Source organism: Carcharhinus amblyrhynchos, chromosome 13, assembly GCF_965287045.1.
Source record: "Carcharhinus amblyrhynchos chromosome 13, sCarAmb.v2.hapA, whole genome shotgun sequence".
Taxonomy (NCBI): domain Eukaryota; kingdom Metazoa; phylum Chordata; class Chondrichthyes; order Carcharhiniformes; family Carcharhinidae; genus Carcharhinus; species Carcharhinus amblyrhynchos.
This window is the reverse complement of record NC_137336.1, coordinates 47,458,427-47,473,262: the sequence shown is the minus strand read 5'-3', so window position 1 is coordinate 47,473,262 and position 14,836 is coordinate 47,458,427. Positions and strand designations below refer to the sequence as shown.

The 14,836-nt window shown below is 39.9% G+C and overlaps 1 protein-coding gene across 4 annotated transcripts in view; it reads left to right on the top strand.

Moving 5' to 3' along the window:
• Positions 1 to 14,501, top strand: part of sh3tc2 (SH3 domain and tetratricopeptide repeats 2) — a 79,083-nt gene extending 64,582 nt beyond the window's left edge. For all 4 annotated transcript variants that reach the window (XM_080201649.1, XM_080201650.1, XM_080201651.1 and 1 more), the window contains 7 exons: positions 356 to 2,014; positions 3,694 to 3,874; positions 4,189 to 4,339; positions 5,788 to 5,910; positions 7,635 to 7,785; positions 9,025 to 9,221; positions 12,268 to 14,501. In XM_080201649.1, the coding sequence (XP_080057775.1) occupies positions 356 to 2,014; positions 3,694 to 3,874; positions 4,189 to 4,339; positions 5,788 to 5,910; positions 7,635 to 7,785; positions 9,025 to 9,221; positions 12,268 to 12,474 (2,669 nt within the window). In that variant the 3' untranslated portion in view covers positions 12,475 to 14,501. The remainder of the gene's footprint in view (positions 1 to 355; positions 2,015 to 3,693; positions 3,875 to 4,188; positions 4,340 to 5,787; positions 5,911 to 7,634; positions 7,786 to 9,024; positions 9,222 to 12,267) is intronic.
• The last annotated feature ends 335 nt before the right edge of the window (positions 14,502 to 14,836 follow it).

Sequence of the window (14,836 nt, the reverse complement as noted above, 5' to 3'; positions counted from 1 at the left end):
TCCCGATCCAAGCTGACAAGACAGGGCTCTCACCTCCTGTCTTGGGCTTGATCTACATGATCCAAGCTGATTGGAGCAGGTGTAGCTCCTCCTCCAAGGCTTGATCTCATTTGCATCTTAGCCAAAAGGCCGAGATGCCACTTAAAAAAAATTGCTTCAAATGAAGCTGAAATGTAACCTAATGACTTCAGCCAAGTGCAGCATGTCGATACTACACTTGATCTCATGTTTAGTATTTTAATGCAGGTGTGAAACTATTTATCTTAATGATACACAAACAGTAATTTCTGGTTCATTGGTTTCAGTGAACATTTCTGCGACATTTATATTCTGCTATTTTATGATATCTCCACAGGAGAGTTTCTTTGTTCGACATTTGAAAATCACCTCCCTTCTGGCCTAGCTGGACAAGCATCTGGGGAGAACGTTCCCGAACATAACTCTTGCAAATCTAAGGAACTTGTCCCTGAGCCAGATCAACCTGATCAACAAAAGTTCAATATAGACATTAACTTTGGAAACCTGGATAATCCTGAAGTCTTTAATCCTGTATTAATATTCCTAAACCAGGAGGAATATATAGCAAACTTCAAACCTTTCTACGATTTGTCCTTTTCCTTCATAGGATCTATTTTATATGGGGTAACCGAAGAAAAAGAAGTGTTACAGTATTTGGAAATGGCAAGGGAGATGGCCAAAAGATACAACAAGCACTGGGCTTATTCCAGAATCTGTTTCCTTTTAGGAAGACTTTGTGCTAAAAGGCTCAGGTTCTCCCAGGCTAGAGTTTACTTTGAAGAAGCAATGCCTCTGGTGCAAGGGACATTTTCTGACTTGTATCTGCTGACGTCTTTATATGTAAACCTGGCTTCTGTATACTTGAAGCTAAAGATGAAAGAAAAATCTCATACCCTCATGGAAAAGGCTGCAACTCTTCTCCTGTGCATTCCGTGCCACGTCTTCAGTTCAGAGAATGAGTTAGAGATACTTAACATTATACTTAAAAAAGCAATGATCGCTGATGATTACCTCCTGGAAGCTCGTGTCTGTTTTCTGATATCAAAACTCTTTCTAGAAATTGGGAAGTCTGAAGAAGCTTTGCCATTTGCTGAACATCTGCAGTTTCTTTCAAATAATTTCAGTTCACAAAGTAAAATAGTCCCAGTCGATGTCCACTTGATTTTAAGCTCAATATATAATAAAAAATGCTTACCACAGCTGGCACTGGCAGCATTGAGATTTGCTGTACCTGACTCAAGTGACACATTGTTTGGTTCTTTGCAGAAAGTTGATTTTGTTATTGAAATATTCTTGAAGTTTAACACTCAAGGAACTTGTAATGGTTCAATTCCTACACAAGCTGCAGTTTACCTTCAAGAGGCTTCAGATCTCTCAACTGGCACGGCCAATATAAACATCCAAAGGGATTTGCATTTTGCCTTGGCCAATTTATACCAACAATATGAGTCATATGAAAGGGCAATTGATTACATGACAAAGTCTGCAAAAAGAGCAGAACACATCAATGATGGGGAAACTTTTAGAATCTCTCTTTTTCTTGCTTGGTTGTACATTTTAAATAATCAGCCCCTGGTGGCATTGGAAATATTGAATTCCCTTCTAGAATCATCAAATGGCCCTGTACAGCAGGGAGTTGTTCATAACATGCTAGCCATATCTCTAAGAAAGAAAAGCAGACTGAAGGAAGCTCTGGGAAGCTGTCTACATGCAATAAAGACTGCAGAAGAGGCTGGTATGAAACATAACCAAGCTATTGCTCATGCTAACTTTGGGTCTCTGACTCTGTGTTGTAAAATTCTAACACTGCCCGAACGCTACCTCAGAAAATCTCTGAATCTATATTTAGAAATGCAAGACTGCAGCTCGGATTTGGGTTGTGTGCAAGTCCTGCTCTGTTTAGGGCAATACTACATTGACAGAGGCTTGAGAGAAGACGGGAGACTGACTTATGAGCTAGCACTTCTTACTGCCATGAGAACCAATAATATCTACTGTAAGTATTTTATCACATGGATGGAGTCAAGTGTATTCCACACAAGAATAGTAAATGCCCCAAATTAAGCAGTTAGGTTTTATAATATCTGCTTGGTTCAGATTTAAGTATTTAAACCAGCAGGAACCTCAGATTTGGATGTGACAGATGGTCGAAAGTTGAGGAATGAGCTTGTGAAAGTCAGCAAGATGGAGGAATTGGCACAAAGGGTGCAGAGCAACTTTGGGAGGTTGTAAAGTCACAGAATAAGTAAAAGATCAAATTTGCATTTTTTTTTATGTACTGTTCACAAGCTCTAGAAGACTAAACACTCTTTATGCCCCACCACCAGTGCCAGTGAGAACAGAGGCACTCAGCTAAAGCGCCGTTCATTACAGTGGGACCAGTGGGACAATAATTGAATTGAGGTGGAACTTTGAACCTTCTTCAGGAGACAGCTCCAAATCCTACCCATTCCAGCCACAGGCGAGGTCTGAGAATTCCAGCAATAATCACAGTTGTAATGAAAGAATTACATTAATAAAGGAGAAATGCATATGGGTGTAAGTCCCACCTCAGAGTGATGAATCTGTGGAATTCACTATCACAGAAAGTAGTTGAGGTCAAAACGTTGTGTAATTTCAAGAAGAAATTAGATATAGCTATTAGGACTTAAGGGATCAAGGGATGTGGAGGGGGCGAGAAAAGGTAGAATCAGAATATTGAATTTGATGATCAGCCATGATCAAAATGAATGGCAAAGCAGGCTCAAAGGGTTAAAAGGCCTATTCCTACCTCTATTTTCTATATATGTTTCTATGTAGATCAGCCATCTGTCCAGCTTTAGAAGGACTACAAAAGATGGACATCTGTTCTACTATTACAGTGGTTTTGATTTGTTCAGTTCTGGAGATTTGTTGACACAGTTGTGCAATGGAAATCCATTCTGAATGTTTAATTGAGCTCCAAAACACACAAATGGATCCAACTCAGCAGGGGTTGTTGACACAGCTGTCCACGGAACTGTGAATTTTTTGACCATTTTGTGAACTGGTAATGGTTTTTTTTTAAAGAGATGTTCAAATGACTGCTTCATGAGTGATTAAGAAAATTATTTTTTGCAACTGGAGTTTGAAAGGCAGTATTTTATTCACAGTTTAATGAGCTACTATGAGGATTATTGTTTTCAAAGATGTTTTTGAATAGCTGTTAATTTATTTTGACAGTTTCATGGACATAATAAAGATTTCCCAAAGTAATTATAGAGTGAGTTCTGTCCATAGCGAATGCTGGGTGATTGTGAATGAGTGATATGTAAGGAACTGCAGGGGTATGGTGTAGAGAAGGAAGCATGAGGACTTGGAATGAGCATAAAGTGTATAGAAGAGCGATAACAGGATGTGACAGGGCTAGAATGTCTAACATTCACATGCAGAATTTGGCGCATGTCTCATTGAATTGAGGTGGAACTTTGAACCTTCTTCAGGAGACAACTCCAAACCCTACCCATTCCTGCCGCCCCACAATGAAAATGGCGTGGGTAGATACTGCCCGTTAGGAGGTGGGATTGTGGCATCACAATTCACATTGAGGAGATACAAATCTGGGCCCTGAAGTCAGACAATTTGTTCCTCAGATTAAAGTCCATAATTCCTCTAAATTATATACCTTGTTCTCATCGAGTTATATGTTTTATTTAGACCAAATCCAGGCCGTTGAACGACTCTGCAGTTTCTATGAAAAGGTCATACATGATAAATGGCAATGTAGTATATATTATGAGCACTGGCTGATGCTTTCTCAAAAGTTAAAGGACAAGGAGCAAGAGATGAAAATGCTGAACATTCTAAGCCATCTGCACCTGTCCTTTAACACAGAGAGGTAAGTGAAATATAATGGAGCCACCAACACCAAGACAAAATAGAACAATATGTCAAAACAGTTCATTTAATCAGACCTTGCCAACCCTTCAGTCATCCTTATCATTAAGTTACTGCCTGTCTAATTTTAAAAATGTCTCTGTAGACACAATTTTTTTCATATTCTGTTCATTTGGTATGAAAATACTTTACACAACTTTAGCAAAATTAAATATCTACACACTTCTAGAAAATGTCTAGATCATGCAAATGTTTCATACATCCATCACACAGGAATTGCTGAAATATGAAAAGTGACTGAAATTCAAATGTTAGTTCCTACAGATTGTCATTAGACTATGTCAAACAGAACCTGAAGAATTTCATTGATCTGGGAATGAAAACCAAAGAAGCAGAGGCTTGGCTGCTAGCCGGAAAAATCTATTACATGATGGAAAAAGATGAACTTGTTGAGCTGTACTTTCAGGTACTAATTCATTACAACTATCAGAATATTACTAACCCCACTGTCTTTGAGTAGCTCTGATTTCTGGTTGTCTAACTGCCTGAGCGTGCTGGTTAGTCCTCTACCCACACCCCCATCGCCAACACCACCTCCTCATCCAACAGTGAGATCCTCATCTCAAGTTGCATTTAACAGCTCACCAAGCAGGTGTCCTGTCGAATCTTGCTGAATTGAATCTGTAAGATGTCTCAATGTCCTTCAGGGAAGGATATCTGCCATGCTTACCTGATCTGGACTGTATGTGACTCCAGACCCACAGCAGTGTGCTTGGACTCTTACTTAGCTGGCCATTTCAGAGGGCGGTTAACAAGGTCAGCTCACCAGCAAGCTAAGAGCTAGTTTTATTCTCCCACCCTGTCCCCATTACGTTGCAATTTATTTTTTAAATCTTTAGACGATATCTAAGACCTTGAGGGAACTGCATAGAGGAGTGGTGATAGCTAATTCACTCAGAGTTTGCGGGATCAGTACTGTGAGGGAGGGCTAGGTTGAACTTGAGAGATCTGAAAAACTAGATCCCAGGGGGGATGCTGGACAGGAAGGTTGGCAAGAGAACAAGATGCGGCAGTTGGGTTGCTGCTCATGAGGTGCTAACGACGACTGCCTCAATGGGCTTTTCAGAGGATGCTAAGAGAGGCTCAGGGAAGTGATAGGATTAGTTAAGAGGGCATCAAACCTGAGGCAACAGCAGCAGAGCAGGAAGTCAATAGGTACTGCAGAGATAAGAATTTGGGAGGACACAGTCCCTGAAAAGTGGTGGGGAGGGGATAAAAAGAGACATGACAGGAGAGAGGAGGGGGTAAAGAAAAAATAAATTTAAAAACAAAAGGGGTAGAAGAAACAGTGGAAATAAAGTTATGGACTCATGTCCAGTATGAAGGCCAAAATTCTCACAAATGGACACAAAGAAAACTCAAGTTAAAGCAAAATACTGAGGATGCTGGAGATAAAAAGAGTGCTGGAAAAACTCAGCAAGTCTAGCAGCATCTGTAGAGCGAGAAACAGAGTTAATCCTTCGAGTTCAATATGACTCTTGGAAATTTAACTCAAACTCAAGTTATGTAAGTCTGGTTATGTAGGAATTATTTAGATAAAAACATCTTTGTGGATATCAAGCAATAGAGAGGTGGCAATAGGAGGAAGTCCATCTAGAGTCAAAGGTTCTGCTGTGGGACTAGATTGATATAGACAGGGTGGATTAAGGGGGAAGACAAAGGTGTCTTCAATTTGTGTTTGTTTGTCGAGAGGTTTAAGAACTGGCCTCCCTCCCGTTGAAAGGAAATGCAAAGGCTTTTGATTTGTTCAATTGAAAACATTAGTTATAATTCTATGGGTTTAAAACAGAAATTGTTCAGAGCCTACAGTATCTTAATGAATTGTGTTTTTGATCATTCTCATAAATCACTCAGGCAGCTGTACAAACAGCTCAGAGAATGGAGGATTTGCACTTTACCATGAAAATCAATGAAGCAGCAGGGGATGTGTTTTACAATGGACCTAGGGAGCGAGAGAAAGCAACATCGTTTTATAGGGTAAGTGTTAAAAGTATATTATCAGAATAACAGGTATTGAAAATCCACCAGTTGTGAGCTCCCTGACAGAGATTGTGTCAGAGTTGGTGGGAGGTTTTCTCATAAGCATATGACTGCCAGATGCAAGTACTATTTTGGTTACCTCTCCCTAACCTATGGAAATTATGGCTGCATTCTGTCTAGGGAGATGAGGTATTAGCAAACCCCTACCTCCAGCTCCAGGTAATGATCTTGTCAGACTTCGAACAAGAGGGATAATTGGAGCAATTAGTTTAATAAAATATTTAGGTTCCTCTGGTGGCCAGTCCATTTTCTTGGATGGGACCCCATCAGTTCAGCCTGGATTTACCGTCGCAAATAATCCATGTTGTACATATTAAAGGCCTGCATTCTCATTACTCAGATAAGTGTTCATCCTAATTCATGATAGACTCAGTTTAGAAGGGAATCAATAGATCTCCTCAATGCTGAGATAAAGCTATTGATTCTATTAATGCAGCTAATGAGAGCAGACCACATGAATGCCTCTATCTCAGCTGTTTTGTTAAAATCAAATGATTCTGCTGTTACATAGAGGTCAGAAATTAATGATAGCTAGAGGGCAGGAGGTAGGGTTTGCTGGGAAAAAGGGGGAAGCCATGTCAGGAATAGGATCTAACACATTCCCAGCACTGGGGTTGTTTCCAAGGAATTCGTGATGAACTGGATAGCCTGCAGCATGGAGGTGGGCAGCCAATTAAGATGATTAAGGCCCCAGTTAGGGATGGTTTTGAGTGTTGCTGCCAGTGGAGTACCCCCTTTCCCTACCTTGGGCAGAAGTTGCAGTCTCCTTGTGGCAATTTGGGGTCTTCAGAGCTGGTCACTTCATAACCCACTGAGAGGGTTGTGGGTGTGAAAGTTCACACCTGTTGCCCAAACTGATCTTCAGAAAGTGTTTCCCCTTCACTCCAAAGTGACTTACCAGCTTCAGACCTCCTCAATTTTGAGCCTCTTGTGGGCTTCGCTTGGCCTACAGGTGGACAGGCCTCATAATGCCTCCCATGCTGCCAGTAAAATTGCAGCTAGTCAGAGCAGGTAGGTACCAGGAACAGGATCTGAGGTATGGTGCCTAACACTACACCTCCAATACCTCCCAGTCTGGGGATCCATAAAACCCAGCTCACTGTGAAGTTTCCAAAACCATGAAAGGATGTTACGATTACTATGGGCGGCATGGTAGCACAGTGGTTAGCACTGCTGCTTCACAGCTCCAGGGCCCTGGGTTTGATTCCCAGCTCGGGTCACTGTCTGTGTGGAGTTTGCACGTTCTCCTTGTGTCTGCGTGGGTTTCCTCCGGGTGCTGCAGTTTCCTCCCACAATCCAAAGATGTGCAGGTTAGGTTGATTGGAGATGCTAAGAAATTGCCCCATAGTATCCAGGGATGCATAGGTTAGAGGGATTAGTTGGTATAAAATATAGGGATATGGGGGTAGAGCCTGGGTGGGATTGTGTTTGGTGCAGACTTGATGGGCCGAAGGGCCTCTTTCTGCACTGTAGGGTTCTATGATTCTATTTTTCATTCTCCAGTGCAGTTTTAATGTTCTTGGGGTTCTTGAGTTGGTCAAATCTGATTTTAAAAAAATCATATCCTTCTGCAAAAACAAGTGTTGCTTAATAATTCACATCAGCATCTACTTAGTGGTCCGATTTTTGTCTGACGTGAATCTTTCTGGATTCTTCTTCAGGATGGGGCAGTACCTCTGGCCAGAATGACAGGAGATACTGATGTCGAGCTCAGACTTTTTAATAAATTGACTGAGCTTACTACCTCACTGAACCATTTAGAACAAGCCCTGGAATATGCAATTGCAGCTGTGAGACTCAGTGTAAACACTGGTCAGTAATTTCTCATTCATATGTTTAAGTATGTCTGAAAAATAGTACATATTAATTCCAAACTAATTATTTGAAAAGGTCAATTTACATTTAAATTCAGAAATTTCTATTACTTCTGCTTTGATATAGTGCATAATTTGGTATCACAAATACATTTGGGATTGTGGCCTGGTCTAAGTGTCTGCCTGGAACCTCTGCTCCATTAGACTTCTGGGTCAAGAGAGGTTTCCTGCTTTACAGTGCAGTAATAGGTGGTGGCAGCACCACTAAGGATACAGCTAGATTGTGCGATGTAATGAAGAGATCCCAAAGTGTCCCTGAGTTATCAGGGTTGGGGTCATCTTGGCACTGGAATAAGACAAAATTGCAGCCAGTGACTCCCAAACACTCACGTCTTAAGGGTGTAGGCTGCTTTTAATTATATATATATATTTTTTTTAAGTTGCATTCCTCTTTGGGCCATCCAAGCCTTAATACTAGCCTTCCAGTTCGTTCTGTTACTTGTCTCAGGCTAACCCTTGTGTGACTAGGGGCTGGGGAAAACTAGGACACCTGACATAAGTTTACTACAGGATAACTTCGGAAGAGGTTGAAGGTGGGTGGACTTGAAATGAACATGATTTAATGTATCAAGGCTTTTATCATCTCATCTTCAACTCGCACTCCAACAGGCTCTCGACAAAATGAATTTGCCACTATTTTTCAAAACATAATTGTTAATGTTCTGAGAAATGGAGGGTGCTGTTGATAACCACTTAATCACAAATATTTAACAATTTACATTAACCCTCTTGTATTAGTTTTGATGGGGTTCTTGCAATGCTTGGTTGTGAATAGTTGTAAAACTGCTGAGACTTGCTCAAATTTTAAGGACAGTCTTGGGGAATTATACAAAAATCTCACTGACAGCAATATGAAAGGCCTTAACACTTCTAAAAATATAAAAGTAATTGTATTGTACCTGATGGCTCTTATGGCAGAGTTAGCACCAACACAAGCATGATGGGCCAAATGGCTTCCTCTGTATTAAAATGTCTTTTTTCTATAATTGCATGGAATCATAAGTATGAATTGAACAATAAGTACATTTTGATGTATATTCACCAGGACTCTCTTTGTGTTCCATTATACAGGTTAATACCCTTAATACCAAAACATTAACCTTTCTCTTTCACCAAAAATGCAGCAAAATAATAATTTCATGATTTGATTAATTCAATTTTTTTTTCAAATCACCAGGAAGCCCATTGAAGGAACAGGTTGCTTTCTATCGGCTGGCCACAGTGTACTACTTATACCAACAGTATGAGATGGCTGAGAATTATTACCTGAAGGCGTTGTCACTCAGTTCCCACCCACTGCAGTCCCCTAAAGAAGCCATGTATTACGTGAAGGTGTACTTCAGACTAGGTGACATTACACTCCACAAGCTCAAGGTGGGGGAAGTTTAACTGACTTTTCTGCTCTCATTTTCTAAACTGATTAACGGTGAGGAACATCCATTCAAGTTGTGTCAGCATTCTTAAAACTACCAATCCTTGTTATTGTTCCAATAAATATTCATAATTAGATTAAATGACTTGGCATGAAATGATGCCCTCTAACAAATCTCATGGCTCATCAACCATGGATAGCGTGTTTTGGTGGCTGTGTACCATTATTCTTTTTGCAAGATGCCTGTAAGCCGGTGAAAATGCTGTTTTCTACGTTTATCACCACAGTAACAAGGCACATGTTCAAAAGGTGCAAATTTATGTTAAAATTTTCAATCGACAAATTCTATTGTCTCATTTAAGAGCTTTTGAAATTTGTGATAACAGAAGTTTTGACGTGAGTAGCTGAATGTCAAATAAGCCTGCCTGTGCTCTTGTGTTAAAGATTAAATTATTAAGATGCTCAGAATAAGAAAGAGTTGACATTGGGATTAGCTGGAAATCCCATGTTTTTTTATATATCTACACACACACACACACACACATAAAACCAAAGGTATCTATTATTTTACCAAGGGAAGTTGCTTTCCCTGATTACAACATAGTCAACTCAATACAGTCCTTGTTTTATGACCAGTACTACTTAGTGAACAAGTCTCAAGGCAATGAACCAGAAACCACTGTCATCTTGCCATTCTATAATGATAAGTCTCCTGAATGATTAAAATAACAACCATCACAATAATCCAAAAATACAGCTGTTTCTGAGAAAATAAAGATATAGAGGCAAGATTCCTACTTAATGGGCAGCATTCTTTGCCCTCCCAGCTGTTGTTTCTTGGCTTCGGGAGCTGACACACTGTTTTAAGTTTAAAGTTTATTTTTTAGTCACAAGTAGGTTTACATTAACACTGCAGTTAAGTTGCTGTGAAAATCCTCTAATCGCCACACTCCTGTGCATGCTCGAGTACACTGAGGTAGAATTTAACATGGCCAATGTATCTAACCAGCACGCCTTTTGGACCGTGGGAGAAAACCGGAGCACCCAGAGGAAACTCACGCAGACATGGTGTGACCATACAAACTCCATACAGACAGTGACCTAAGCTGGGAATCGATCCCAGCCCCTGATGCTGTGAGGCAACAGTGCTAATCACTGTGCCACTGTGTTGCACTGTTTGCTGGCTGTGGGATTCTCTGGTTCTGCTGCAGTCAATAGGATTTCCCATTGAAGTCACCCAAGCCAACGAGAAACCTGCAGCTGGTGCTATGCTGCTGGCAGCAATCCTGCTGGCGTGAATGGCTGGAAAATTCTGGCCAATTATTTAAATTCACAAATGAATTCAAGAGTCGGCGCCTAATGCGCAGCCACTGACTCTCTAATGCTCACTGGAGCGTGATCGTCAGTAGGTGGGAATTCCATCTGCCCTCGGATACAAGTCCCACCTATGAGAGCCATTGGCCAACCTGATTAGGTTATCTGGGGGTAGGAGGGTAGGCGCGCCAATGTGGAGGGGTTAGGAGGGAAATGATGGTGGCATGGGTGGGTGGGGGTTCTGGAGTTTCAATGTCCCAGGGGGAGGGAACCCAACTCTGAGGGAGCCTTCAGAATGAGGCAACCCCCACCCTCCTGCCCTGAGATGGTGAAAAGTCTAAATGTCGCTACCTGCCAGCCTAAAAAACTGCCGCTGTGTGAGATATTGCCCTTAAGTGGCTATTAAGTGACCACTTAATACATTAGTCGGTGAATGGGTGGGTTTTCCACACAAAGCTCTGTGTGCCGAGCATAAAATCATGTCTGGGTTTGGGTGGGCAGATTCCTGGAAGAATTCTGTCCATTCAATTTTATGTTCCAATTGCCTCAGAACGTTCCTGTTGGGGACAGGGGTAATGAGGAGATGGGGGGGTGGGGGGGGGAGCGGTGGATTGGGGCTTGCATATAATACAATTCTGCCCCTGGAATAGAGAAATAATTTCATTCCTCCTGATATGGTTGTAACCATAGAAATGTGATAAAATATTCATAGAATCAGACAGAATACAGAGTCATAGAATCGAACAGCACAGAAGGAGACCATTCAGCCCATTTTTTCACACCAGCCAACAATCTTAATCGCATTTTACAGCTCTAGATCTATAGTCTTGTAGGTTAAAGCACATCAAGTGAGTATCCAAGTACTTCTTAAATATTATGAAATTTTCTGCCACTACCATTCTTTAGGGCAGTGAGATACAAATACCCCACCACTCTATGGATGAAAAAGTACTCTTGAAGCTCCTACCCCTTGTCCTACGTCTAAATTCAAACTTAAATTCTACAGAATACAATTATTCCTGAACTGATGATGCTATTGATGTAGAAAGTAAGTGGTCAGGGGGGATAATATGGATTAATATCCTAAGATCTCTCTGGATTATTTTAGGAACCAGGGAAAAATTGGAAATTTTACCCACTGTCACCTAAAGGGACTAAATAAATTGGGTAGAGGACGCAACTAAGCTAACTGTATACGGTTGATGAAATGAAATAGACTTGATAATAAAATTGTCCTTTAAACTTAATGAAAACAACTTATCTACATAATATAAAATGTTAAAGATGCTCTATGTGGAGTTTGCACATTCTCCCCATGTCTGCGTGGGTTTCCTCCAGGTGCTTCACTTCCCTCCCACACTCCAGAGATGCAGTGTTTAAACGGTTGGTCCTGCTAAATTGCCCCTTAGTGTCCCACGATGTGTAGGTTAAATGTATTAGCCATGGGAAATGTGTGACGTTATAAAGATAGGCAGGGGAGAGGACCAAAGATACTAGGTTGGAGTGTCATTGTTGACTCAATGGGCCATATAGCCTATGTTGCACTGTAGGGATTCTATTCTATGATTCTAGATACTGGTCTGGCATGTTACAATAATTAATCATTTTATATCATTTACTTAAAGATGTAAATCTGAACTAGTCTTTGCAGTAATACTGAGAAATTAGAATTTTTTGTCTTTGTTTAAATGACTCCTCTTCTCTAAAAGCTATTTTCCTTCCCCTTGATTTCAGGATGCCTATGATGCCGCTGGCTACTTGCATTTGGCTTTTGCTGCAGCCACTGAACTAGGGAACAAGCAAGATTTGTTTAATGTTTGCACTAGGCTTGCCAACATTTACAAGAACTACATCATAAATGAAGATCTGTGTTTGCAATTTGTTCGGCAAGCAAAGGCTCTTAGCACTGAGCTGAAAAGAGCCCATGAGCAAGCTAATTAGAAGTTAATATAAAATGTAAAATGAACCCCTGCAACATCTCCATTACCACAGCTATTAGTTGCGTGGAAGTAATTGCCAATGTTATGTTACATCCAGATATGTTTACCTTTCTTTTACATTCAAGAACCAAGGTGAAGGCCAATGAGCCATATTCCAGGACATTATCAGGGTTAAAATCAAAAGGATTGTCAACAAAACAAGTCAGTAAGTGATAACTAGTGGATGCCAACCTTGGATTCTAGGAGCCAATGGATTAAGGAACAGAAATGATAGCTAGGAGGAAGTCAGGAATTCACAGTTTTGAATTTCTGGGGAATACTTGGACCACACTGATTGTTTGACAGGTTCATTTTTTTGATTCTGATAACCAAAATGAACGCAACTTCGTAGCAACAGCGTTAACTTACCTTTAAAATATTCTGCGATATAAAAATGATTTAAAATTGCTAAATGCTTACTATAGTCAGGGGATTAACCAGTAGGATTAATTGACCACAGTGTTTTATATCTGCATTAGAAAAATTCTAGTATCGCTGTACACTCCATTGTGTTTCACTCATCATTAGTTTTACCTTTGCACATGATTTTGGGTATTAGAGTATTTAAGAGACAAAGACTAAGATTATATAGCGAGCCTGCAGAATTGATAAGTTCCTCATGCCAACAATCGTAAATTATATTGCTCAATAGTTGCGGTAACAAAAATTGTTGGAACCATTGTATTTTTACGATGCATGTGAAAATGCATGTGAAATTTAACTTTGTACACAAATAAGCTGGAGTTCATATTGTCTACTGTTAAATCACAAATTCTTTTAAAAATTGCCATCTTGAAAAATACAGCACAAGGCAGCTTTTAAATAATATGGTACCCATACCTCATTCCTGACAAGGTGCTATATCTAATCTGCCTTCTTTCATCTTTTCACCCATTCAGATTTTCTGACCTGGGAGATTGCCATGTAAGTGCTTTTGAACAGTTCTATAAAGAAGTGTTAGAAGTTTGCATTTTTCTTAAACTCTTTCTATGGCAAGTGTTTTCTCACAATGATGTTCACCTTCAATTACCTCACTGTGTATATACTACTAAATAGCATAGCATAAGGTGGCACAATGTAGATGTCTTACTAAGAATGCACTGCGGGCAAGTATTAGATCATTTGTTAACGTTTAGAAATACCACGGAAACTGGAGTTCCCTCACACAAAAACATATGAAATATATATTTGGCTGAGAACTTAACTGCAATAAGTTCTTAATATGTAACATGATTTGAATATGATTGTTGTTTCCCATGTCTATGTGGACCATGTGGAGAATGTCAAAGGGCGGAATTTTCCCGTTCTGCCCACATGGGAATCGTAGTGGGCGGGACACAGACCATGCTAAGGTCTGTTGACCTCGGGTGGGATTTTCCGACCTTGGAGTGAACGTAGTCAGAAATTCCCACCCAAAGTCTTGCACTAGCTGTGCTGTATTATACATCGAGAGGGAACTGTATGCAGAAATTTTAATGTTGCAATCGCAATGTTTTCTACAGTAAAGATAATTGAGGAGTGAAGATTTAATGTGACTTAACATTTTAACCAAATTCTTGTTATGGTACTTAATTTGCCTCATCAACCAACATCTGTACCTGGAGAAACCACAGGCAGGTATTTTTCCTTGTATGTTATTGTCAATATCAAATGACCTGTACAAGCTTGAGTGTTAAAGATGGAAGTCCAATGGCAAAGGAATTAGGACAGTGAAGAAATAAAGAAACAACAGTGTCCCATTTTATAGTGTTTGAACTGCAATATGTTGAATTTATCATTACCTAACAGTAATGTGAACACAGTATTTTTATATTAAAATATTTTATCTAACAAAATTGAATGCTTTCTTTTATATTTTTATATTATTAAATGGGCTAAATATTAGAATATTATTTTTAATTGATAACACTATCATGGCAGAACACAGTAATATCATGTCATTTTCATAATGCCAAATATGGATCAAAGTACTTCTTTCAATGTTAACCAATAAAGTTGAACAATGTTCTATCAAACCTATTTTTGTCTCTAATTGTCGTGAATGGTTTTATTTCAGTTGCACAACAAATGCTGTCTCACACCAGTAACTGTGCAGCCATTCAGCACAATAGACCATCTTCACACTGACCAGAGTAACTCTCAGGCTGTGCTGAGACCAGCAAGATAGAAACAATGTGCACTGACAAAACTTTGTTCACAATGTAGCGGATCTTAAAATTCTAAGAGAACTTTCTGTTCACATTAAGGAGGCTTAAAGCTTTGTAGATCCACTCAGTACTTGTAATATGTCACCTCATGCAAGATTGGAATTATCATCCACCCAA